Here is a 27,481-nt window from a genome sequence, read left to right as displayed (position 1 = left end):
AGCTTACCAGAGAAGGACCTTACACAAACTGAGAGAAAGAAAGACCGGATCTGAGGAAATCACCAGTATTAACTCTGCTTTCATTAAAGAAGAACTGCATGACTGTAATGCTTTTTTCACAGCAACGTCTGCCCGATATAGAGCGAGACCGGAAACAAGGAGGTGTGAGTGGGGGGTGGAAACCCATCTCCAGATTTTCTTTGTTCAAATCATGCACAGTAATTTTCCCTCCATTTCAACCTCGATCAAAAGGCCCACCAGAGGATGGGTAACAGCGCTGTATCAGTCTGGCTCAGCTCGCCTGCAGACGTTGGGTGAACCTCCGGTAAGTGAGGTGGGACACTTTGAAGAGCGCCGTGGGGAGCGCCTATCCGTGGCTCTCACGCATCTGCTCTGCCGCTGCCTCCGCCTGGCTGCTGCCTCCATCTCTGCTGGAGCTGAGGAGGCGAGCCTCATGTTCCAGGTTTTGATTGGGGTGGGTTAGAGGAACCCCCCTCCACTGTCCCTGATGAGAACGTGGACTCCCTCAGCCTGACAATTACAATTACTCTGCTTTCGACCAGCTTGCTTGCTTTAGTAGTCAAGGGTATAAGTACTCCTGAAACTCAGGAGAGTGATTGGAGCTAAGGTGGGATTTTTTTCCTCCATTGGCTTTGATGCCAATGCCAAGTGAAAACCAAATAAGGAGAATAAATGAAGATGATGTATGAATGGCACCTATGTTATGGCTTGGCCTGTAACTCTGCAGTGGAGTGCACCTCAACAATATGGACAAAGGCTTGTGTGTTTGTTCTGGCATATCAAGCAAGCCAAGTGGTTTCAATTGCTACTTACCACAACTGCATTAGGTGGATGTGTAGGCCTACTTTACACATTTAGCCTAGGATTAACGGAATATGCATAGCTGGTTTCATAAAGTATGAGACAACAATCCTGCACAGCTGCCCATGAAAAACTGCATTCAACTGTAAGGCTATGAAGCGAATTGGTGATTCTGTGATTCAATTCTTCAGTGTTCGTGGCACATTTGATTCTGTGTGATAAACCAAAAGTGGCTTAAAATAAGTACCATGGTCTGCCCCTATTTACATTTCCAGCCCATTTCATAAACTGATATCTAGGACTCCCTTCAGTCACGGCGTTCCCTCAGAGCCATTTTGTAATTATGTAATGTAGCTATGGAGCGTTGGCTGTGAGCCAGGCCTTGTAATAAAATGTATGCTCCACTCCCGCATCCCGCCTTTTGCAGACTCTTTTTTTCTTTTTTCTTGTAGCTGTAAACCATGTTCAGAAGGAGATCAATACGCTCTCCGATAGAGCGACTAATGCATTTGCCGCTGATGCTGCTCGCTGTGGCGGCAGCAGACATGGCCGTGCAGAGTGTTTATTATACACCATCGCAATGAAAGGTTCGAGAAGGGAGGGGGGAGTCAGTCGAATGCGCGTGTCCAGCTGGGAGGAGCGTTGTGGAAAGAGGGGTATAAACAACCCAGGATCGCCTCTTTGTGCATCTTCAATAACCAGAGATATGGGCTTTAGTTCTCTCGTTGATGTGCTCGAGATAACTGCAACTTGGGATTTTTCCCTCCTGCCGATAAATTACTTCAAAATGGTGGGCTTGTAACCCTTCCACGCTGCATGCTTGATTAAAATCTTGCTAGTAATACACAGCCCGATCTTTAAACAGGACACCACGTTGCCACATCTCTACCTAATCCCAACCTTCAAACTATCAAAATGCTAATATAGTCTTTCTCCTTGAAAGGCCAAGGTTTTTTAATCTAATTTTCCTCCTGCTAAAAAAGACTTTTTTTTTTGAGTAGCAGTGGGGATCAATAGATCAGTGAAGCTCAAAATATATTAGCTTACAAGTTGAAGGCAATTGGGACTAGGAGGTGTAAAGAATAGCATGCCCTCTTATCCCTGCTGGATCCAAGTCGATAGACACACAAAAGAAGTGCCCGAAAATAAACTCCATTAGCGGTCCCTATTAGCATGCTATTAGTGCTTTTACTTTCTGCTGAGTTGCATTCGTAAGAAGGGCAGCAAACATGTTAGGTGCTTTGTCGCGGTGCAATCAAAATGCAGAATATTATTGAAAACGAGAAAGTTAATAGTACCTTACAAATAAGGAATTCCACTATTACCATACTTTTAGTTCGGTGCAGCTGAAAATGGAACTGTTATCACTTGCTCTTAGAGGTTACCAGCTGTCTAGACTTTCTAGATAAGATGGAGAAAAAAGCTGGCATTGTCTTGACTTGCAATGACTAAAAGATATAAACAAATCAATAATCTAATTCTAAGGCATTCTTGAGACAGGCATTCTCCAGCTGGTGCAAAATATAATTGTCAATTGCACTGTTGTGTGCTGCTAAGGGCTAAGGTTTTTTTCTTTTTCTTTCTTTTTTCTGGAGCGGGCAATCTTAGGCTGTGCAGCTACCATATGGACAGGCCTTCAGTGGTCTGTAGTACGCCAGTGCGCTCTGTATACAGGGAGAAATGAGGAGTGAGGATTGCTGGATAGCCAGATACATTTCTGCTTTCCAGAATGAAAAAAAAGGTTTTGCCTTTATTTGAGCTTCACTTGAATTCTGTTAAACTCTTTTTGGGTTGTGCAGTTCAGCCTCTTCAGTACACTACATTTTTCTAGGCCAGATTCCAGAGTTCCCCCTGACAATGGTCCTTGGTTCTTCTATTGCAAGGCTTTCAGTTTTTTGTTTAATTGTCTTTTCCCTTATCAAAACAGGGTTTCACTCTCTTCAGTGCATTCTGTTGCCGTGCTCCAGGCATTAGCCACAGCAGGCCAGCCTTGTGCTTCTCTCTAGCATGCGGCTTTTGCTGGAGCATAGCACCTAAGACCAGCCATTGATAATCTCAGCACTGTTTGCCCAGGTGTCCTGCTCCGAGGTTCCACTTCACAGAAAACTGTCTCATCCTCTCCCCTCTCTCTCTCCCTCTCTCTCGTTCTTGGAACTTTCTCTCTCTCATAGCTTTCTCTCTTCTCTCTGTCTCTCACTCTTTCTCTCACTTGCTGTCCCTCTCACCCGCCGGCAGCACAAATCGATGAGCTCTGTCAGGGAGAGGGGTGCAGACTTGACGATTTCTAGCCCCGCACTGGTGATCGCACTGATCCGCTGGGCCTCGGGACACCGCTGCTTATCCCGCGGTTCTGCCAAATGAAATCTGAAATTGAACTTGGAGAGGCTCCTGTGAAAAGTAGCATTGCTTGATGGGTGGGAGGGAGCTAGTTCCTTAGGATCCTGATTGGCAGAAAAGGTGCATACGCATGGCTTCATTTGCTCCACGCTTCTCGGCTTGTGTTGATGACGATGTGTAACTTTAATAATGACCCATTTAATTAAGCAAAAGCCATATTTTCATAGAAAAGTTATTCTTGTAATCATAAATCTAACTCCAACATCAACATTGCTTCATGGTACATTTGTTAACATAGCATCTGAACATTGAGCAGAAGTAGAAATATCAACAGGTGTCACACTCTTTCTGTAACTCAGCATGCTCTGTGTCTAGAAGGTTCTTTGGTATTGCTGTCTATACTGTCCTGTTATCTCCTGTTGCTTTTTCTCAGAGTTTTAGCCATCTCTTTAGAGGCAGAGAGAGAGCATGACTGCCTGTGCTGATGGAATATTTCCCCCCTGTGTGTAGTCCGGGAGCTTGCGAGGAGGAAGCCATGAACGTGGCCTGCCTGTAATGGATTGCACTGCTAATGTGCAATGAAAGGAGCGGGCAACTGGGAATAGAGCCTTAACAACTCTGTCAGCCCTGTGACCAAGGCACATGCTCACCCAGGCCCGTCTCTGCTGCCAACACCACCCCTGGGTCTCTCCTCCACCCACCGCCAGGTGGACTGTAAGCTAACTGGACCTTTCCAGTTAGTCACCCGCCAAGCAGCACACACCAGTTGAGATACTCATGTAAACTTGCCCATGCACAGAGATGAAATTCAGTGGACACACACTCACACACTGGCTGTCAGTACGCATGGTACAGGGAAAGGCATAAGAAGGAATGTAGGCTGTGAGCTCAGACTTAGGTTGTTCACCAGTGGGGGTCTCGTGGACGATCCCTGATTACAGGCAGTGGAGGTGAGAGGAGCCAGTTGTGGGAAGGGTAAAGGTGTACACTCACACAGGCTGTACTGGAGACAGCACCCAGAAACATACACAGAAAGAAGTCTGCGAGTTAAGTGTCAGCATTGCTCTGCATCAGGGAATCCTCCGAGGTGAGAGAATTTCTTTACATGTGCACATTTTAACTTTCAGGGCAGGGCTGCTCTTTTATTCTTTCTGTCTGTCTGTGTGTCTATCTATCTGCCACTCTCCTTCCATTATTCTATCTTAGTTCTACTGTTCTCTGTAATTCTATACAAATTTGCAATACGCTTTGTTTGGTTAGATTTTTGTTTTCTTTTTTGTTTTGTTTTGAATTTTGCTCATGCACCATGCTGCTTCCGCACTGCCTGTGATTTATAGGTCCATGCTCATTGGTTCATCAAAACAACAGCTGTTGTCTTCCTGCAGAGTTTGCAGCCACAGACATATTTAGTGCGCATGTCACAGGGCACGAAGTCTGGCCGTGTTCAGGAGCCACGCTTCTGGAGCTCAGCCCAGTCCACCGCCGGGCACAACCACCCAGCTGTTACCCATGCTTTCATGCTTAGCTGTATTTATAGATGATGCCCTACAGACAAACACACTCGTAAACAAGTCTCACCCCTCCTGTAGGTCATGGCCATTTCGTTGATATGGTTTAGCAAGTGGACAATCACAACAATATGATGGTACATTAGGGAGGGCTGTTGGCATAGCTCCACCCACCCGTGGAAACAGTGAGACGGCAGTGGATCTATGTGTTTGGAGAAGCATCTGAAAACCGAACGAACTGTTGTCAAGTCTGAAACCAGAGAGAGAGAGGAAGAGACATAGAGAGAAGGGGGAGGGAGAGAGAGATACAGAGCAGGAGATGAAGAGAGAGAGAGAGAGAGAGAGAGAGAGAGAGAGAGAGAGAGAGAGAGAGAGAAATTAGGCAGTCCTAGATCCAGTTCCTCATGGCAGATGTCCACCCAGGGATACGGAGCTGATGAAGAAATAGATAATTATATTTTATTAAGTCATAGATCAGAGGGACTGCCTCCCACGATTCCTCCCTGTGTCTGCTGAGGGTGAGGAGGTCTACCAGCATTGAGGTGCAGACACATTGAAGAGGACCCTAACAATCATAAGCACTGTTGCCCTCCACGTGTTCCTCCCAGCAACCTGATCAAACATCCCTCCACTCCCGATTGGGTGTGCCCCCCCAGTGTGTGATCATATGGGCATTCCAACAGAAGGACAGAATTCATCAACATTAGACAACACTGGCATATCCACCATGCCGTTTGGAACTATATTTCTCCCAGTTGCGCAGTGGATGCATAAATCTGGGCTTGGGTCCAGTGGTACAGGCAGACTGTCCGGTCTGCATTCTGTTTATCAACAGACAGCTTGATTCACTGCCTCCCTGACCCAAAAAACTCTTGCATTTACATTGCTATTTTCAACTTCACAGTCATTTTATTATAGTGAATGAATGTAAACACCACTGTGATTACACACACACACACACACACACACACACACACACACACACACACACACACACACACGCACACGCACACGCACACACACACACACACACACATGCATATCCACCCACATAGGCTGCTTATAGAGGGCAAAAAGCATCCTGTGTGCATCTTGCTGTGGGATGCATGCTTATTTAGCCTTCCAGTAATGTTGGGACAGGCTGGACTGGTCTTTCAGCATGCAGGGTAGCCAGGCAGGATCCCGCCCTTGGAGAATTCAAGAACCCGTTAATAGAGGCTGTATTTTAAGGGCCTTGTGCAGACTGAGTAAATAGATGTGACTCTGAACTGTGAGCCCTGAGCTCCTTTACAGATTGTGGTTCGTGGCTGGACAGATGCCCCCTCAGTAACTCATTTAGAGAGGCTGCAGAGTGTGGATAAACATGAGGGGCTGGGGGGCGACTCACAGGCCACCCGCATTCAACAGGTTCAATGGGGTAAATGAGGCTCATTATGGGAGGTTGATAGGTTACATGAGTTGGCCAAATAGATGAGTTAGATGAGCCGGTTAAGATGGAATTGACATGTAGGTGATGGGTCAGTCATCAGCTAATTCATCTGTTGAAGGGCTCTAAATTGTTTTCCTTAAAATAATTACTGTGCCCTTTATTGCTGCAAGAATATCCATTACTCATATCAATGTACAGTTGATAGTGTTTTAGTCACAAAGTGTTTTACATATTTATCAAAAGGGTCTGTGCAGAGTTACTAAATCCTGTTTTAAAGCTTAGGCTAATTGATTACAGGGAAGTGAATAGGAAAGAAATAAAAGAGGTATTAACTGACAGCTCATGCTTGATTGTTTCTGGTTAAGTTGGCTCTGTGTGCTCCTGGAACTGGTTGCATTGATGGCATTAAACCTAAACTAGAGGCATGGGCTAGACAAGGCCAGGAGACTTTCTCTGGTCCTGTTCCCAGCATGCTTTAGGGGAACAGAGCATATCTGTACTAAAGGGGCCTGGACCGCCTGCAGACTTGCTCTGTTTGCTTTGGTTTGATACACTCAGGAAGGTCGAGAGGTCAGCTCTGGAGACATGACCCATGTTTGGCTAGGGTGTGGAACAGGTCCACTCCTGCCTACAGAATCCAGATGGCTGGAAACCTCCCCCTTTCCCAGCAGAGCTCAAAGCAGCCACGCATGCATGCTCACGTACCCACAGGCTCACATGTGAAAGAGCACAGTGACATACACACGCGTGCCACAGACAGGTGTTGAAAGAGACCCCTGGAGTCAGAGAACTACTGCTTCATTGATTGGAGCTCTTTGTTCTCCCGCAGACCTGTGCTGAGTAGTTTGACCACAGTGGTTGCATGGCAGGCAGGTCTTGACAGCACTCAGGCTGTCTGTTTGAATGCACTGCATATAGGGCCACTTCACAGTGTGCCTTTGTCACTCTGCTGCTAATCTGAGACATCGCTGATAGGATGCGAATGATGGGGAGAATTAGTGTCAGGAGGAGTCCAGGAAGCAAACTTTAATTACAGGAGATGGGCTTCTGTGCATGCGTGCATACGCACGTGTATGTGTGTGTGTGTGTGGGGGGGGGGGGGTTTCGGGGGTGTGTGTTGTGGACAATTTGAGCTTTGGCTGAAAATTGATTAAAATTATAGCTTTGGATCTCTGTTTTCTGCTCACATAAAACCTAATTATGTAAGAAGATTTTTAGGCTGAGGACACAAACACTTATCGTGGTCTTGTTCCTCAATGCAATTATCAAGAGCTTTGTTCATAAGGCCTCCAGTATTTTACTTTGAATCATTTATTCGTATATGCTGATTTACAACAAGAAAGATGAATAACTGTGGCTTGGTGATAGCATTGTGTCATAGAGTGTCACATTAATTGACTCATTTCAAACCCCCAGGGGACTCAGAAGGGCTGTTTTTAAAGTCACATGAAGTTCCAGTTTAAGCTGTGTATTTTATAGCACCTCAGGTGGGATTGCTGAGGAAACTCTTCAGAAGAATTCCTAATCAAAGCTTTTGCCTTGTAACCCGTGGCAGGAGGTGGCCTCTACTCAGCTGTGAGACTAAACAACAGGTCCACTACCATACCCTCCCACTGCACCCCACCCTTAATACATGACTGCTATTAGGCCATGCACATTAAACCTTAAACTTCATATCCTTTAAAGCAGATGGATTCATAATGGATAATGCTTTAGCACATTTTGAAACACTCTTAAGGAAAAGTGGGGGGGGGAGTAAGTGAGGCTTTTAGGATTTCTGCAGGTGTGTCCATCAGTGGCATGATGGGTCCTGATCGAGGTGGGATTCTTTTTTGTGATACTTCATACCCTCTCTTGGCAAGATTCCTCCTTGAATTTCCAATTTAAATGCAAATTGTACAGGACATCACAAAGAACCTGAGAAGAGAGAGAGAAATTCATTCCACAGCTCCAATGAATTATATATTTTAATTAACCACAGAGTGAAACGCATATTCAACACTGAAGCCATAAATAAAAAATGAATAAATAAATATGGAAGTAGATAAAGGGGAGAGAAATGGTTCTCAATTGGCTGATATTATTATAACTTCCACATTGCCATAGGGTGTCATTAGGAAAAACAGATTCCAAGCTGTCAGATATCAAACTTATTGTTCTAGAGTTTAATAGGCTAAATGCTACTTACAGACGAGGAGAAGGGATGGAATTCTAAAGCAGTGACGGGGTGCAATTTGAATGTCACTGCTGTCAGTGCATCTCTTGTCTGCCAAGCAGGAATGGGCACGAAGTGTCAATCAATGGCTATCCTTACGTACTTTGCAAAATGATAGGCTTGAAACTTTCTGGACAACATAAAGAGAATGTGAGCTATGGTGGTAAATTGAAAATATCAAGGAAAGCCGCATGTAGTGTTTTTAATCCTTAAAAATAGGCTATTTTGAGATTGGTCAGTCATACCAATCTCTACCAGAGCACCAGAGACAAACTATAAAAATGTATTTTATCATCTTACACAAGTATAAAGAAATACCACTGACAAACTTACTTATATCGACCTTAAAAAAGATTACAGAGATATGACATTTCATCTATTTTAATATACCATATTTCAAACTAAATAAGTCTATAGACGAAGACTATATGTACACCATGTGTTTAATGAATACGGAATGATAAATCAGGGCTGAATCCAGCTTGGTGCTAAAAGACAAACACATAAATTGAGCACAAGCAGACACAAATTCAGGTCTGATAAGTTGCTGACCAAAAGCTAAACATCCTCCATATTAACTGTGTGGACACATAAAAGCACCAGACAAATATTATGTTTGTCACACTCACTTTTTTTTCAATTCTAAGCCAAAAGAGTTTTTTTCTTTTTCGCAAAAAGAAAAAAAAAAAAACATGTGAAGTGAAAGGCTCTTTGAAATTAGCGAGCCAATGTTGTGATAAGATTCCTACTCAAATACCCTCAGCATGTTAGACTTTAATGCATTACTGCATTATAATTTCCTGTTTAATGAATAACTACCACTGGGTTCAAGGGAGACAATTAAACCAGTGCAAAAAGTATATTAGTCTTCTGCTTACATTCCCTCCCATGGCTTACTTTGTGTTTTTTAACTGGGGAAAAACGTTTTTCTTGCCTCATATATTGCATTATATGTCTGCTTATGAACAGAAAAGGTTCATCTGTGTGTTGTTTTAACTGTAGGATCCTTTTAATGTCTGAGATGCTGGAGATAATCAGGGAGATGAATTGATATAGGGTCTCTGGGAAGGGTTGTTTTTGGTCTGGGCTTCAAATGCTTGCAAGGAACAGATCTACAGTAAGGCGATGGGGAGGGGCATGGAACTATATGGGAAGAAAGTAGCAAAAGATAGACAGAGTAAAAGGGAGAAATAGGGAGAGGGAGACAGAGAGAGTCAGGGGCATTGTGAGAGGGGCTTCAGGATTTGGAGGAAGTGAAGCTGTCTGAGCAGGAATGGACCTCTTGTCTGTAGTACTGCCCAGAAGTATCCATGCACAGAGGCTGGCATTGTCTACGGCCTTCACTGTTGCGGTCTGTCTGGCTGCCTGTCTCTCTGTCTCTGTACCCTAAGGCCAGAGAAGAGGAGGCTAATGGCAGGTCACTTTTTGTCTCTGTTGGCCCTTTAAAGCCACGTGTTTGCGTGTGTGTGCGTGCACGAGTGCATTTGAGTGTGTATGGAGTCAGTGCTCCCAGCAGCCACTGATTCTCCAGATCAGCTGCTGTAAGATGATAGATAGATAGATAGATAGATAGATAGATAGATAGATAGATAGATAGATAGATAGATAGATAGATAGATAGATAGATAGATAGATAGATAGATAGATAGATAGATAGATAGATAGATAGATAGATAGATAGATAAGGGAAAAGGGGAGAAGAAGGGAGAAACAGAGAGAAAGGAAAGGAGGAAGAACAGAGGAGGGCGGGGGACGAGGAGACTCTCACACACAGTGCAAGGAGGAGAGCATGAGATGAAGAGAGAGAGCAGGACGGAGAGAGGAAACTCCTGTTCATTTGGCATCATTGCTGCTGTGTTTTTCTCTGAGCTGGCCGGAAACTTACCATTGCCCCTCTGTGTGTGTGTCTGCAGATGGCCAACATTGTGACGTCGTTTTGCTGTGTGGTGCTTGCAGCTGTGGTAGTGGTGTATGCCCAGCGACGCAGCCAGCAAGGTAAGCCCCACCCCCCACTCTACTTCCACTCGACACATACTACTTCTCGCACTTACTTCCTCCTGCTCAAGGCAGTAACACTGTTTTGCTTTTTGCTCTGATGTCATGTCCTCTCTTTTACCATGACTCTTTGTGTTCTTTCTCTCTCTATTTCTCCCTTTCTTCCACTATGCCCCTCTCGCTGCATTCTTCTGGCAAAAACAGAGGTGTTACAGTGTGAGCTATGGTCAGTCTGATATTATCTAACTGTAGGGCAGAGTGTATATGGGTTGTAGAGAGATAGCCAATCAAAGGTTTAAACTTAGTGCACCAGACCAATGTGCACCAAGTTCATGATGGGGGTGAGGGGGTGCTATATAGTGAAGTATACCCACGATAGTGAGAAAACATGAACATTCTGAGGTTTTAGGGGCAATTCAATGGTCCCCATATGGATTTTAGATACCTAAATGTAGCTTTTATTAGAAAAATAACAGATCTTTTGGTTATTGAGGTTAAGGTTAAGGTTAGGTTTAGGTGTAGAAATTATGTTATTTACATGTCAGTGGAAATGCCCCATGAAAACAGTAACACTAGACTCTGTCTCCCTCTCCCTCTTCCTCTGTGTGTGTGTGTGTGTGTGTGTGTGTGTGTGTGTGTGTGTGCGCGTGTGTGTGTGTGTGTGTGTGTGTGTGTGTGTAAGAGAGAGAGAGAGAGAGAGAGAGAGAGAGAGAAAAAGATCATGTTGTCTGTGACAGCATCTCACATGATTGCATGAAAAACCAGTGAGTTGCTTTTTCGTGGAGAACTGATGACACTTCAAATTGAATAAATGATCTATGGAAGTAGAAGAGCAGAGCTTGGACATACACATAATATGGTGATGAAAATCCATATAACAGTACCTAAGCAATTACTATTTTATTTATCAGAACAGCACAAGCATTTTAATTTGTCTCTTATCTTATAAAGTTACAGAATGATAAAAATTAATTATAAAAAGATTAATTAAGACATAAATGTGAGTGTCTACCAAAAACCCTGTTATAACTAGTTGTGTTTCATATGAGATATTTCCTAACAGAACTGGAGATACTTGTCCCAGTGTTAAGGAAATTGATTTCTGTTGCCTCTATCTTCATTTATTTGCATGTCCTGGACTAATTAGTTCTAGATACACAAATAAATCAATTAGGGCAGCTTAAATGTTCCCAGGCAATCATTTTGCTTAGAACTGCTCAATACACTCAGCTTGTCATGAGCCTTGGGCTCTCTTCCTGCTAAAAGAACAGGTCATAATCTCCTGCGGTTCTAATTACATCACCACTGTGCCTTGCCAAAGCTCTGGGTTTCCACGGCAGCTTGACTGGAGTGGTGATGTCACTGTTTGATGACCCAATCACTTTGTCATGACATCGTCAGCATCCCTCATCTTCCTTCATGCACTAATGTGGGGCTCTCAGCTTGATTTTAACTCCACATGGCAGTTAACAAGCTTTCTTTACTGCCACCCACCCCCCCACACACACAAAATATACAATATTTTGAACGTTTCTCAGCCGCCTAGCTGAGGTATTACGCTAGCATACTTGAGGAAGGTATATATAAATAAATAATGTCAAATACAATTCCAGTTGGACACAGCATGAAAAACCCAGCTGTAAATGAATGAAAAATATTTCTGGCTGAGTCATTTTGTGCATGCTTCTAGAGCACAGAACATCGTCATTAAACTTTCAGCACTACTCATCAGTTTGCTAAAAAGGTAAATAAAGCAAGTGATGCATACACACATCGTTTGCTCTCTGTCTCACTTTCTCAGACTTGTAAGCATGGAGACCTAGACACAAGTGACAATCCGTGTTTGTTCATTAGAGGCTTGAATGCTTACAGCAGCTGTCTAGTTCTATTCATCTGGTGATGAAGCATCAAAGTGTTCATCACTCTGTTTCGAGTGTGTGGAGCGATTGCTCTCATGTGAGTGTGTGATTGTGTAGACAATTAGATTTGTGTTGATGCGACATAATGGGACGTTTGGCTGGGGCTGATGTATGCTGCAAGATAGTTGCTAGCTGGGCCCCTGCTCATGGGACAATGAGTAAATGTATTAATTTCACTAGAGAGACATATTACTAATGTTCAATCAGTTTAGATGATGACCTCAGTTAAATGATGCTTGTATAAATGCACATGTGAAGATGGAGTCCTTCACAAAACCTAATAGATAGTAAAAAGTCCACTTTGGAAATGACAATTACTGAGCCTTGCGTTACACAATCTGACTTATGTGCACTCCACAACATATTACACCAAGCACGTTCTTTGCATTGCCATATGTGATATATTTGGCTAAAATTCTTGTTTACTAGCCAGTCTGGGGAGTAATTACCCTAATGTTCCTCATAGTCATTCACTCACATTTGAAAAGATCCCCTTTTTCTAATTAAGCACTATTAGAATTCATAGGACAGAAATTTAATAAATGTTATTTTAAGAGCATTGGATTTGGTACAGAATTAGCTGAAATTAAGGAATAAAATAGGATGGCACATTTCAAAGTCTCCATGCTAATTCAGTGCTAATCCTATCTTTTTTTGCCAAGAATATCACCACCCTCCCCCTCCCTCCCCTCCATCAGGAACAAGCAGACAAAGCCTCTTTTCATTCCATCAATCATTGAGCTAGAAGTCCAGACAAGCCCATCACTGACATTTTAATTATTCATGAGCTCCTAAGTGCAAATGAGACAGAATGTATCTGGGCATTGTCTGTTCCACCCACCAGCCGTTCTGCAGAGTGTGGCAATGGTACTGCTCTTAATCCACTGTTTATTTTGGCACCCAAAGCCTATAAGGTCCTTGATTCTCCGCTACCCTGTTGAAAAGTGCTCCACTACCCTTGTCAAGTGTGGATTTGGTAGAGCAGTATGGATTGACTCTTCATGGCCATGATGACGACACGCACCTCACGTTGGCTTTTTGGATTGCAAAGATGGAATGCAGGACTGGGCATGTCTCAATATTCAAATTAGGGCTGTTGTTTGGCATCGGTGCTGAACTAACCTATATTGTTACCCAGACACCTCTCAGCTGTTTTAAAGCAAGAGCTTTATCACATCTTCCCAAAAATAGGACCAGTGTCTGAGATGGGCTGTGGGTGTGAATTTTTCCACAATGGGGCAAGCTGTGAGCTTGAGGTGTGGCTGAGTGTATGGCTTCCTAGCCCGGGCGTTCTAACACATCGTCCCAAACATGGATGCTGAGGGGAGCTGTCACCTGCCACACTCCTCCTGCCATGGCAGTGCGAAAGAGAGCAGGAGTGAGCTGTCATATATCTTTAGAGCTCTCATCAGAAGGAGGAGAGACAGAGGGAAGGGGGAGAAAAAGGGTGGGTGGGCATTCTACCCGACAGGTTCACAGCCCTGGCCGGCATAAAAAACAAAAAAAAACACCATGAAATGAATCATACACATGAAATTATGTTTCTGTCAGCAGGCTCCTACGAGGCGCAAACGCACACAAATAATCTTCCCTAACTCTCTGAAGCTGCTCCAGTGCCACTTTAGAGATTCACACCAAGCACTTATTACATTCTGTAACAAACTACAATAGAATGTGCCTTGAGACCCTCCTCACCCAACCAATGTAAGACCGTTTCCGTCTGTTGGCAAATAAACGAATCACAAACAGCACATAAATCATTCAGCCTCATGCACATCGATAACAATGTTTTCTTTGGTGGGAATTAACATTACAAATGTTCTCTACAGCAACAGCTCAGCATCGCAAACCTTTCTTTTTTTATATTACTGAACATATTTTGCTTTCATTTGTTTAAATGTTTATTGACACAGAGAGAGTTTAGGATGTGTGTACTCCCAGATTTTTTGATTGGTGCTAACTCATCAGAGCAAATGAGTTAATATCAGATGTTCAAATGCTTCTTCCTGGTGTTTACTGAGTGGTGGACAATGAGACATGATGCTTGTCGTGCTTGTGCTTGTGGTGGTGGAGTATTGGTGGATGGAGGTTGGTTGAAGAAAAACGGCCCAAGTCCCTTTATTGTCCGAAAATGTGATTGTTTCTTAATTGGAAGTGTGGCTCCTGCTTCCTCTGTCTCTCAGATAGCATCGCACCACAAATGGACCTCTGGAGCCTCATTTTACAAATCATGGGTCCTCTCGCGCCATGATTCTGATCTTGCTGTCTCCACTGTGGATTCTCTAGAGAAGGGAGGACAGTGGTCCCTGGGCTGCAGCACTGATAGATGTTATTGTGTTGAGCTGTGTGCAACATGATGTTGCTCTTTTAAAGGATCCATCTGCTCTGAATCTTCCTGTGAGCCTGCATGAGGTCTAATAAATTGAATGACAAGATGAGTCCTTCACAAAAGCTTTACTGTGAAATATATCTGTTTCTTCTTCCTGCCAATTGGCCAAATGACATGGCCAAGTGAGCCCCAAACAGGCAAGGCAATGTTTACTCCTAGAGGTCAGCACAGCCTCTGATGTCAGCTTGTGTGCGCTCTGGGATCATCTTAACAGTTACACAATGCACCACAGTTGAATTATATTAGTACATCTACAAAGTCATTTAACTGGCAGGGCAGCTGTAATCTTGGGTGCACTCTGTTGGATGAGTTTTTGACTTTGTTCATACATGATTTGCAGTGTGAGGACAGCTGATGAAACGGCAATCCTGCAGTGGCACAGTTTAGCAAGAAAATCAGGGGTCATATGTGAAAGCATATTTGTGTATCTAGAACTAAGCACTAAGTTGGTTACTTAGTAATAGAATGAATGGAATTGATGGAATGAATTGTGATCTGCGACTGGATTATGACTTGTTTCATAAAAGATCCTGGGAATATGTAGTTTAATCATGGGATTTAATCACTGTAAGATGATGAATTTTTCATGGTCATGTTTTTGATATTGTTCTGTATGACAAGGTTACTCCTCCCTTAAGCCATAGCAGTGAGATCAAAAATCAGCTTTGTATAGTTTAATGAGGTGGTTTGCAGAATTTTTCTGAACCTGTGGAGTATGTGTAGAAGCCCCCCCTCTGCATGTTTTAATGAGCTCTGTATATCTTAGCCAAGGGTGGACATTACTGACAACAGTCATATTTGTTAGGTTACAGGCATGACCTGTAATCATGAGCACCTGAATTTTAAATGATAGGTGCACTGACAGAACATCCATTGTGCTTTTGTACATATGAAGCATTTGTTGTGCTCAACTATAGGATACATCACTAAAACATCAAGTGAACCTTGAAATCCATCATACTTCAAAGTCTTGCAGTGATGATGATAAACTAGTGTCAGAACACTTTATGTTCAGAATGAATTTTGCATTCGGCCAGCCAAGGCATCCAGGCTACTGCAGGGCATGGCATACAACCGTTACCAGATACGGCCTTCAGTTGTAGGGATGAATTTGAATGTACTTTGGACTGATGGAGTGGGCACGGGACTCTTGGCAGCGGCTGACAGCCATCTGCCTCGAGTGACTCTGCATCGCGGCCTGCATCACTCTACCCTGCGAAAGTCTTTTGCAGTCTTGGCTTAACCAAGCTTTATATCAACACTTAAGTGTATCGCCCCGGGCAACTTCACAGTGTCCAGACAGCCTCAGATATCTGTTTGATCGCATATGCACAAATGCACACACACACAGGATGGTTACACACACACACACACACACACACACACACATGCATGCAGGCACACACAGACACACACACACACACACACATGCAGTACCCCCCTCTGTCTCTCTCTTGCTTGTTAGTAAATATAGACTGAATCTGGCCTTGGCCTGACTGTTTGTGGAATGGAGTGTGGGCAGCTGTTTATTGTTTTCACATTGAGTCGTGTGTGTGTGTGTGTGTGTGTGTGTGTGTGTGTGTGTGTTTAGGGGGTGGGGGTCAAAGAGATGTGCTGGAAAGTTAATAAACTGATTCTCCTTGATCATTTTGTGTAAAAACACACAGTTGTACAGTTGTGGCCAAAAGTTTTAAGACAAACTCACTCCCTTGGATGAGAGCTTGCTCAGGAATGGCAGAAGGCAGGTGTGAGTGCGTCTGCACGCACAGTGAGGTGCAGGCTTTTGGAAGATGGCTTGGTGTCAATAAGGGCAGCAAAGAAGCCACTTCTCAACAAGAAAAACATAAAGGACAGACTGACATTCTGCAGGAAGTATAGTGATTGGACTGCAGAGGACTGGAGTTAAAAGTTATTTTCTCTGATGCAGCCCCCTTCAGACTGCTTGGGACATCTGGACAAATGATTGTCTGGAGAAGAAAAAGTGAGCTCTACCTGAGGCCTGTGTCATGCCAACAGTGAGGCATCTTGAGACCATTCATCAGTGGGGATGCTTCTCATCCAAGGGAATGGGTTTGCTCAAATTTTTGCTCAAAGAACAATGTCATGAATAAGAAATGGTATCAAAAGATCCAAAAAGAGCAACTTCTCCCAACAATCCAGGAGCAATTTGGTGATGAACAATGCTTTTTCCAGCATGATGGAGTACTTTGTCACAAGAAAAAAAATTATAACTAAGTGGCTTGGTGAACAAAACATTGAAATTTTGGGTCCATGGGCAGGAAACTCCCCAGATCTCAATCCCTTTGAGAAACTGTGGTCAATCCTCAAAAAGAGGGTAAACAAACAAAAACACAGAAATTGTGATCAACTCCAAGCACTGACCAGGCAAGAATGGATTGCCATCAGTCAAAATTTTGCCCAGAAACTGATATTCAGCATGCCAAAGCAAATTGCAGAAGTCTTAAAAAGGAATGGCCAACACTGTAAATATTAAGCCTTTGCTTAAACTGGATGTATTTGTCAATAAGAAGTAAAAAAAAAAGTGTCAGTCTTAAAACATTTGTCATATGTTTATGTATGTGTGTGCATTTGTGTGTGTGTGTGTGTGTGCGTGTGTGTGTGTGTGTGTGTGTGTGTGTGTGTGTGTGGCTGTGGCTGTGGCTGTGTTCTCCTGCGATGCACCTTCCTACAGACCTAGTATGTATTTTTGCATTTAGCCTTGCAAGAAATACCTAATTAATACATAGCAGGCCAAGGCAAGGGGCCTAATGGGATGTATCCAAGGCTTAAATGAAACGTGCTGCTTCCTCTCAGCAGACCTGCTCTGGTCTTCTGCTATTATACTCTTATACTCTTGCTTGCACAGTATGCATATACTCATGCACACATGCACAGCTTCGTGGGGCAAGCCGGCACCGCGATGGTGATTTGGGATTTACAGAGGGATTTTCTGGAATTTAATTCCTCGCGCCTGGGATAATCTCACCCGGAATTTTGCCAACCTCTGGCTGTGTCGACCTTTCCTTGGCCTTTTTTGTAATTGTGTGATTAACTTTCCACTATCCCGCTGTGTGTGTAGTGATGGTGTAGCGATCCTGCTCTACTGGCCCTCCCCACAGTCAACTCCATGTTGGGTGAAATGTGTGGACTAAGTAACAGGCAATATGAAGAGGCATTCAATCTACTGTAATCCTTGTAATATAGTATATGTAAAAAAGTCACAATTTACAGCAATAAACTATAAATCATAATGAATAGCAATGCTAACCCTGATGCATGAGGCAGATTTCCCCCTTGTGTGAGGAGAAATACACACAGCTTTGTTTTGCCTGTGTGACCTTTTCTACCAAACCAACGTAAGTGATTCCAGGCTGGGAAATTGGTTTAAAGCGCGCGGGAATTGGATTGCCTAAGTACGACGGGCCTGGATGGATTTTCACTGCTTCGCAAACGGGCTCGTGGCTGGAGAGTCTCGACCAGCTTAGACAGGAGCAGATAGAGGAAGGAAGTAGTGGATACTGTGTCTCAAAAAAACAAAAAAAACAAAACAAAACAGTGTGAGCTCAGTGTAGATGCAGTTAGAGTGGAGGGAGTGTGGGTTGGTGGATGGGGGGTTAAACGAGAGCAAATCAGAATGTGTTCAGATGTATTTTATATATAATATTTGTGAGGCAGCATGACTCAACAGCAGATTACAGTGTATTATTGTCATATTGCTTTATTATCTCTCTGATAAGGAAAGCAAAGTAACTTGTGCCTTTGGCTATTGAGCTGGCCATCTGAGTTCATATGGGCGCACACACAGAAACACAGATACACTCTAGGAGTGTATAACAAACTGATAAGACCTGTCCATTGACGTCATTCAGAGGCATGAGTACCTGTGAGTTCTGTACTGTCTTGTGAAAGGCCTGCCTGGCTGGAAGTGCTCCAGTTCAGGATTTGATTTCAGGTGATAGGGATTTATTAGCTGAAACAGTACAGGCAAGTCTGCTGCTTATCTTCTGAAGCATATCGATCTTCTCAGCTCTTTGAGGGAGATGCTGAGGGCCTGGAACATTCTAGACCTGCATTTATTCCCCTCCCATTCTCTCTCTCTTTTTTTCTTTTTCTTGTTTTTCTTTCTGTTGTCATTGCTGGCCTGTTGTAATTTCTAAGAAACATGCTAAGAAACATTGAATTTCTGCGGATTCCACAAAGACACTGGACACAACTTGACAGGCCTTTCATTAAATACTAAAGGTTAGTCAAGCAGACTCAAATATTCACAGGTGAAAAGGATAGCAACATGTTCCTAACCCTCAAATACCTCCATAGCTGTTGCCTCTGGAGGTAACACAGAAAGCCAGTAAACAAAATTTGTATTAGACTGAAAGCATAGCATGTGTTGTCTTCCTCTCTCATTGTCTCTTCCTCCCTCTTTCTCTCTTGTGCTCTCTGGCTGCTGTTGTCTCTCCCTGAGCTCATTAAGCCAAACACATTAAGCAGAACAGGTTGTGATTTGGCAAGTGATAGTTTCTATTTCGGAGCTTCATTAATCCAGGGAGGGATGGCGACGGGAACACAAACGGCTCCTGAAAGGCTCCTGTCGCCATATCCCCATCCCCCGAGTGTGGTGCAGAATTAGCTATGCGCGACAGCCGCAATCTGATGCCGAGCCCTGATAAAAAAAAGCTCCTGGATTCCGCCATGTTTTCCAATGCATTATGGAGCAAAATGCTACCCGGGAGAGGAGGAAGCTACCTGCGGATTTGGAGCGTAGCTTGGCAACGCGAGGCTCATGCATGCATGAAGTAAGCAGAAGTCTACACAGGTGTCCTGAAATATATGAAATACCTTATGTGAGTCTGGATGCACACAGCAAGGAAAAGAAACATAGAAAAACAAGTCTACTGAAGTTCACCTCAGAGTAGCAGCATGTTCAGCATTCCAGAATCCCTCCAGCATCCTGTGTGAACCAGCTGCCCCCTGGACACTGACGACCCAGTCCTAATCTGTCTCCAACTCTGTTTGATGTGTCCTGTTCCACGCCTCACAGCCCCTGGCATTATGGAGCTAGTGTTGATGGTTAGATAATGCACCCTCACTCACGTTCCCAGGCACCGGCAGCTGTGGAAGTGCTAAAGAGCAATCACTTTACTCGCCATGATGAATGCCATGTTTTTCATTCCCAACTCTGCCATGCTAATTCATCAAAGTGACGCTTGCATTGTGTGTAAGGCCTGGTCTGAACTATGTGCGTGTGGGTGGGTGTACTTGCATGTGTGCGTGCTTGCCACATAACAGAGGGCCCAGAACCACCGGACTGAAACCCGCGCAACATTAATCCTCACACCTTCGTGTGGACACACATGCACACAGCGGCATTATGGAGGTCACTAAATCCACCATTTTTGGTATTAACCTTGCACGCTAACCTTCACTAACTGTTTCCTCTCACACATCCATGTAATGAGAGCATTTAGCTTTTCTGTGAATAAACTCTGCAGTAGTGCACAGAGTTATAACAAAGCTATTATCATTCTGTTACTTCCAATTTACAGTTTGGCCTCTCACTGGACGTGAGCACCAACACATCAGAGGTCACTAGCTACTGCCCTGACTGAGGGGAAAATAAAAGCTGAGTCATTCATCAGGATGGGAACCCACAAGACACAATTAGCAGCTCCAAAATGAGCACTGAAGGTCACATTCTGTGTCAAGAGCGTATTAATACCTTTTTTGTTGTTGCATTTGTGAGTATTATTGCATTTGTTGAAAACTGCTTAGGTTCTGCCACTGCAGAGATTTTTCTGTTGCATAAATTATGTCCTTGCACAGATTAAACTCAACATTGTTTGGTGAACCTGCACTTGAAACATAATTTACTATGAAAATAAAGCATATCTCCAGATACATTAAGTAAAGATAATTATATTTTAATATCACTATAAATGTCATGAATATATATGGAGTTATAACATCAGAGCAATTACTGTACATGATCAAATACCTCTTTTTGCATGTTTGGCAGTGCCAGTATATCTACCAAATGGGCTTCCACTGAGACTAATCCAGAGATATGCGTACAATATGCGTACTCATGCTGTGGCTGGAGAGATATGAGTGACAGACCGAATGTTTGTCTCGGCTGACTAATGCCTGCTCCTTGATTTAATTTCCTGTGCAGGCTGGTGGTCAAGTTGTGGCTTCCAAAAACAGAGGTTTGCCAGTTTTCCTTATTGTTCAATAATTAGGCTGCTGATCCTTGTTTGCATTGATCATTTGCAAAAGATTCACCGAAGCAGAAATGCAGAACACGGTATGTTTAAAGACGATGCAAGTTCTTAAATTTGCTGGCTTCTAGCCCCTCCCCCCATCTTTTCCAACCCCACCACAGCACACCGTCTAAGGTAGACCAAGCAGGTATGATGATGGCTTGACACCCTATTCGGTACCTATCCACCTTCTGTAATGTTATCATTTGGTTCCTTGAGCAGAGAAAGGGGAGATTTTTGCAGTATGCTCTATAAGTTGTGGCTCTAATGTCCAATCGGAAACTGGGGGAGTGGGGGATTGTTCACAGTGTGAGTCAAGTGCAGGGAGTCCTCCTAACAGAGGCCACTGGGGAGTTAATAATAGTTCCACACTCCTTCTGCCTCTCTTCCCCACATAGTCACATACCTGGCACAATTACTCAGTTGAAGGCTCCCTACTCCCGCACAGTCATATAGTAGCCATAGACATAACTCCATCAGAGAAGCAAGACCACAAATAGATAGACATGCACATCAGCAGAATGTCTTGCTCTTGTGTGTATTGGCTTCCCACATTCCAAAGTCACTATGGCAATAGTGTAGATTCATATTACAATTCTAATGGATGACACCATATCATTGTTTTAAATCTATATGACATGCTGGGTAGAGAATATTTTGTCATGGATAACATTTGCAACCAGCCAAAAATTTGGACATGCCAACTCTTTGTTTAATTTTACTATTTTCTGCATTTTAGAGAAATAGTGAACCTATCAGAACAGCAAAATAACACTTATGTGATGTTGTTTTAAACAAATATTGTTATATTACTCGATACCATTTTCACTGATGACAGCTTTTCACACTGTTGGTGTTCCCTTTGCCAGCTTCAGGAGGTAACCACATATGATGTTTTTCCATCAGAACTTCTCACATATGCTGAGCACTTGTATGGTGAGGGAGTAGTTCTGAACTATTTGCAGAGGAGGCATTTCAAGGAGGAGGCATTTCATATATATATAATTTCACATATATATATATATATATATATATATATAATTTCTTTTTTCATTTATATTTGTCTTAAACATGAATTTAAGCCATTATTTAAACCATTAGAATTTAAATCATTAGATTAAAAGACTATGAAAAACATAATCAGTCAGGTATTTCCAAACTTTTGACTGGTACTGCATATATCAAACATACACATCAATCACCATGATATATAGTTTTTCCAAATATATCATTCTAACACAGGTTGCTGTCCAGTTCAAGATCATGATGTTGATATTTTGAAGCATGTAGTACAGAAGCTTGAAGAGGAACAAATGTGACATTTTGAGGCATGAGTATGGGCCCAGTAGCACAGATGACCATGATGTCATCTATTAGAAAGATGACAGATCAGCATAATCCAGCTCAGCTATCATTCTATGTAACATTACACCCACCATCAGTGAAAATGTTTGCCATCAGACTGACTACTCCCCCCACCCCCTCCCCGACTGTGACTGGTTTCCTCGTGGGGACCTGGTCTTGCAGTGATGAGACCCAGTTGCTTCCTGTCTAGAGGCAGGGAAAGCAATGTGTGCATTGGGTACTTGCACTGTTGGTACGTCAATTATGTGGCTACAGACCTCGGGCCTAAGCAGGTGAACTACGCTGGGATTCCAAAGATTTCTGGCTGGGCTGTATCAGCTACCTGCTGCCCCACGAACCACCCCAAGTGACCCTGGCTGAAGGAAGGATGGCAAAGAAGAGGAGGAGAAAGGAAATGATACAGGGAGCTGAGGTGAGGAGAGGAGAATAGAGGTGGTTGGGAGCAGGAAACAGAGACAAAGACACAAGTACAAGGGGAATAGAGGTGGCAAAGGAGATGAGATAATAGAGAGACAAGCTAGAGAAGTGAAATGTAATGTTAGTTTGTGTAGTGGTATGTGGGGTTATGTGGGGCAGTTCTCCTGTTGCCTTCCCATAGCATTCACCCTTTAAAAATGAGTGTGTCCTACAGAGGCCAGCAGGGGACTCCCAGCATTGTGTCAGGCCTTGGCTTTTGGCTTCCATGTCTAATGTTTCAATGCCTCTTTGCAATTAGCTGCCCTCGGCTAGGGTTATTGATAGAGGTGATGCAGCGGGCTCAAGGTAAAGTGTTGATAAAGGCCAGAGGAGCATTTGGGATCAATACTTCTAATGGCTTTGCATTGTATGAGCATGACTGAGAACATCCCCTTAGTCCTCAATTAGACCTCAAATAGCAAAGTAAAAATGTCTGGAAGGACATAGCTTGTCTCATTCAGCGATAACAGTGCTCTTACAGTGCAGAGAGATGCTGCCTGAAAAGGTGAACCTCAAGTGGTACCTCCATGTCACATAGTAGAGAACATCAAAGAAGCCTGAGAGAGCAGATCTTGTGGTTTTGTATAAAGATCCAACTTTATGGAAGAGCAGTGTACAATATATGCACAGCAAATAACAATTCTATGGTCAGATGCCTTCCTATGCTTCCTATCTCTTTTTGCCACTTAAAAGGGCCAAGCCAGGAGAAGCATTTCTATTTCCCTGTCATAATTCATAATCCATTTATGAAGATTTGTGGGAACAATTTGATTACATTATATTAATGAATTCAAAAGTTACCAGTGCATTCCCCTTTTCTCCAGAGACTTTATCAGAACTGGCCAAAGTGACATCAAGTGCTTTTTTCAACAGTCCCTTTTCAACATGATAAATGATGTATGAGTAGATGTTTCGTGTTCTTCAAATCACCAAGATCCCTTCAACACTAAGAGCCCCTGAGCAGAAAAACATCTCTAAATTGGGGGATGTGAAAGTATTCATCGCATGGAGTCATCAAATCCATCTCATGTAAGAGTTTCCCCTCAGAAGTAAACTGTGCAAAAACCCTTAAAGGGCCTTTTTTGAATAACAGGATTGATTAGTGGAAACAATAACAATGGGCAGGCAAATGGAGACAAATTATGGTTCGCTTTGTTGCTGCTCCGAGAGAGATCTGGGCTCCTCCCTGACCTCCGTCAGGGTGTGTGTCCCTCTTCCATGCCATCATGTGTGCACAGCCGTTGCTTGTTTCAGGCCTCGATGTACATGAGGTAAACTATTGGAGTGCCATAATGATATCCAGGTATGTTTCCTTTATTTGTGTTCAGTGGTGTTTGTGTTCAGTGGTGGAAGTGGATGGAGCATGGTTTGAGAGGCAAAGGCTGTTGGGGAGAGCAGGGCATGGCAGGCTAGATTCTTCCCCAGAGATGAGTGCAGGTTGGGTAGCCAGCACAGAGAAGCTGGGGGCTGTTTACATTCCACTGGCAGGCTGCTTGTTTTCCTCATTCTGCTGTGTGGGGCCGACAGATGAATGTGAAAACAATCAGGGGTCGGAGCTGTGTTTTCTCTGCTGTCTGCTGGGCCCCACCTGCAGCAGAGCAGGTGCATGGTGCAGACAGGAGGCCGTAGATGGCTGCAGGCACGTCACGTGCTCACACGCTGCCTAGCGGATGGCACTGTGGCCCAAACTTACTCCTGTTTCTGAAGCTCTGTCTGTCTCAAGGCTCTCATGTAAAGATGGAGTTGTTCTCCACTGCTTATGGGTGTCCAGACTCTGGGTCAAGTCAACTCTAAGGTAAGACACTAGCAAGGCTGCTGATCTTGCTTGTTATCTGTGATCTCCATGCTGAACCACCTTCCCCAAACACATTTCACTTTGCACTCGCTCTCCAGTCTTCTGACTTAAGGAACTTCTTTGAATATGGATAAAGTATCCTGGTGAAGTCCAAACTTTACTTTTCTCATTGTTGCTGTTGTCCTTTTGAGTGGAGTGTGTGCGTCGAGTCCAGGTCTTTCAGATTGCCTCAAGGATGCGGAAGGCAGGTCAGTGTAGTGCACACTTCAGCAGACTGGCCGAGAGCAAGGCACGCGTTCCTAATCATGTACGCATGTTCCCTCTCTGGGAACAGTGTGTGTTTTTCCCTGTGAGGCTCCTCTGGCAGTCTACAAGAACGAAGACAGAAAAGCCTGTTTCAGCAGTCCACTATAATCATAACATCATCGCAATCACTATAATCATACCATTACTGCTGCCACAGTAACATTTACTGCAATGGCAGTGTAGGACAGATGCTGCCAGCATCAGCATCAAGCAGATAAGTTGAAAGTCACACACTATGAAGAGTGCTTGGTGTACTGTGGCAGGGAGCCTATGATACTCAGCCAATCCACCTGATTACATGTCTGATATTTCCAAACCAAGGCCGAAAACTCCAACCTTACCCCATTCCAACAGAATCCAGGCTTTCTTTAGCACCTGTGAGTAGTGACTGGGAACTCATGCACTGGGTATTAGAGATAGCGAAGGTGTTGTCATGCCAATTTGGAGTGGGAGTCATCACTCTGTTAGAACTACGATCTGGTTCATAGAGAGCTGTCTTGGCACATTAGCATATTCACCACACATGTGACTGGGCACTTGAGCTGGCTATGCCACAGATCAGAAATGGTCCTATGTTCCCTCTTGTTAGTGGAGATGGATGCTTCCACTTTGCTGCTTTTCCACCAAAACAAAGCATGTCTGTGCTTCTACATTCATGCACAAACAGAAGCCACAATTTATGATGTCACATGGCCATCCAATGTTATAAGCAATAATATAACCAATAAAGTGTCAGAAATTGTTTGCAGACTAAAACCCAGAGGGGGCAAAAGTGTAATCCTAACTAATAAAATGCAACTACAGTTACAGCCTTGAGCAAGGTGTTTGACACCAATCTGGCTCTTTCCCTGCAGCTGGCATAGTGTAAGTCACTTCAGATGAAAATACCAACTAACTGGCTTGACAGTAACAGTGACATTCTCCACACTCACCATTCACTACAAGAGGTGTCATGGCAGTGCATATGTACCTGTTGAACAGGTTAGATAAAGCTTGACCAATTCACCATAATATTTTTGTTTTTGGACCAAAGACCTTTAAGAAGTATCCAACCTCGGTGGCTTGCAGATGTTTAGTTTGTTTCCCTTTCAGTTATTTTGCTAAGTCACAGCCAGAGGAGAAGGGTGATGTCCAAGCGCAAATATACCAACCACTCCATCCCAGAGAAGCATGCTGTACATCATGGGAGGTCTGGTGGGAAAGGGTGGGGGGGTGAGAGAGAGAGTGCAATAGAGCACTGGAAGCTAGGGGTTAGCAAGCTTTCTCCACTTGGGCCAGAGTGAAAAAATAAACGGTGTGACCAAGCCCACATTCCCTGGCTGGAGCAGTTAAGCCATAAGAGCTGCAGGGGCCGGATGGAGGCTCCTGATCTGTACCGTGTCAATTCCAAAGCCTCCTAATCCCACTGACCTTTCTGCTGCATGCAGCTTGGCGTGACCTTCATTTGGGCACCAATCCCACCGTGTAGCAATATCAGAGGGAGTGGAAGAGAGTTCTGCATACTACAGCTACTGAGTGTCCCAAAGCCGGTAGTCCATTGTGGGGGGGAGGGGGGTCGTTAGACATCATGGCAACAAGAGATGATGCAGCTTTGCAAAATGTATGGTCTTATGACCATACAATAAGATGTTTCTAAATGCCTTCTTATTGTAATGGAGATCCAAAAGGTTTTTTGCTCCCTCTTGTTTATTTTTATTTTTTTTACATTTTACACATGCAGTTACAGTTTTCCCCCTGTTCCTCCTTGATGTTAACCCTAGCTGATCCCCACATGCCACATGTGCTGTGCTCTCTTAAGGAAAGACAAATTAATTCGCTTCAAATTGCCTCTACCTGTTCCTCTACCCTACAAAAAACAAACCAAACACCCCCCCCCCCCCCCCCCAAAAAAACCCAAAACCAAAAAACAAAGTACATCCAGTTCATAGAGTCATAGAGGCAGCTTCTTGTTCATAGAGGCAGCTTCTGGTTAATCGTGCACTACAGTTTTGGCTGCCTGTTTATCGAACATGGACACAGCTGTTCTTCATCTGGACAGGAGATCCAGCTTTTGGCCCCTCCACCAGCCATGGCAGAATCCCCAAGCACTCCTTGGCTAGGCCTGCACATCTCTGGTTTGTGAAACTCCAGCCACTCCATGTGGGGGTGGAGTCCGTCACCCCCCCCACCCCACCCCGGCGAGGCTTCACTAAGGTCTGTGACCAGCTGACATCTAGCAATGTGAAGTGCCAATTTAATTGACTGCTTTCAATCTCAAATTTGTACAAATGTGCGGATTTGTGTGGATGTGTGTGTGTTTTTTTTCACCCTCTCCTGAAAAGGCACACAGCCATTGTCCTTGAAGCTGTGCAATGGAGTGGAATGGCTACAAACCTCACAGGAAGTCAGCAGTGGTTTGTCTGGCTTGTATGAGGGCACGTCTGTGTGCTTGATGATAATATGCATTACTCCACAGACAAACACACAAGCTTTTTGCCTCTGTGTGTGTATATGTGTGCGTGTGCATGAATTGGGCTGGAATACATCTAGTCATCGTGCATCAGATAAGGCCGTGACAGACACACCTGTTAAAATAGCATAATAAGGATTAAACATTCGAGGCTATCAAAAAGCAGCAGATATGACTTTTTGTGTCTGAGTTTTGTTTTCCCATCCCGAGGGGCCAGCGATTTGTGCCCTATCGTTGCC

The 27,481-nt window shown here is 43.8% G+C and overlaps 1 protein-coding gene across 4 annotated transcripts in view; it reads left to right on the top strand.

Annotated features, from left to right (window-relative positions):
* The window catches only part of cntfr (ciliary neurotrophic factor receptor), a 105,996-nt gene that overhangs the window by 30,491 nt on the left and 48,024 nt on the right, over positions 1-27,481 (top strand). The window contains exons 1-3 of one of the 4 annotated variants that reach the window (XM_081702535.1): positions 4,008-4,246; positions 10,225-10,306; positions 10,511-10,532. In XM_081702535.1, the coding sequence (XP_081558661.1) occupies positions 10,283-10,306; positions 10,511-10,532 (46 nt within the window). In that variant the 5' untranslated portion in view covers positions 4,008-4,246; positions 10,225-10,282. Of the gene's footprint in view, positions 1-4,007; positions 4,247-10,224; positions 10,307-10,510; positions 10,533-27,481 lie in introns of those variants that run through there. The other 3 variants (XM_081702534.1, XM_027010376.3, XM_027010375.3) reach the window with 3 other exon arrangements.

This window comes from Electrophorus electricus, chromosome 19 (assembly GCF_041902795.1).
Source record: "Electrophorus electricus isolate QZ-2024a chromosome 19, ASM4190279v1, whole genome shotgun sequence".
NCBI lineage: Eukaryota > Metazoa > Chordata > Actinopteri > Gymnotiformes > Gymnotidae > Electrophorus > Electrophorus electricus.
Note: the sequence above shows the minus strand (reverse complement) of the source record. Positions and strands in the feature narration are given on the sequence as shown.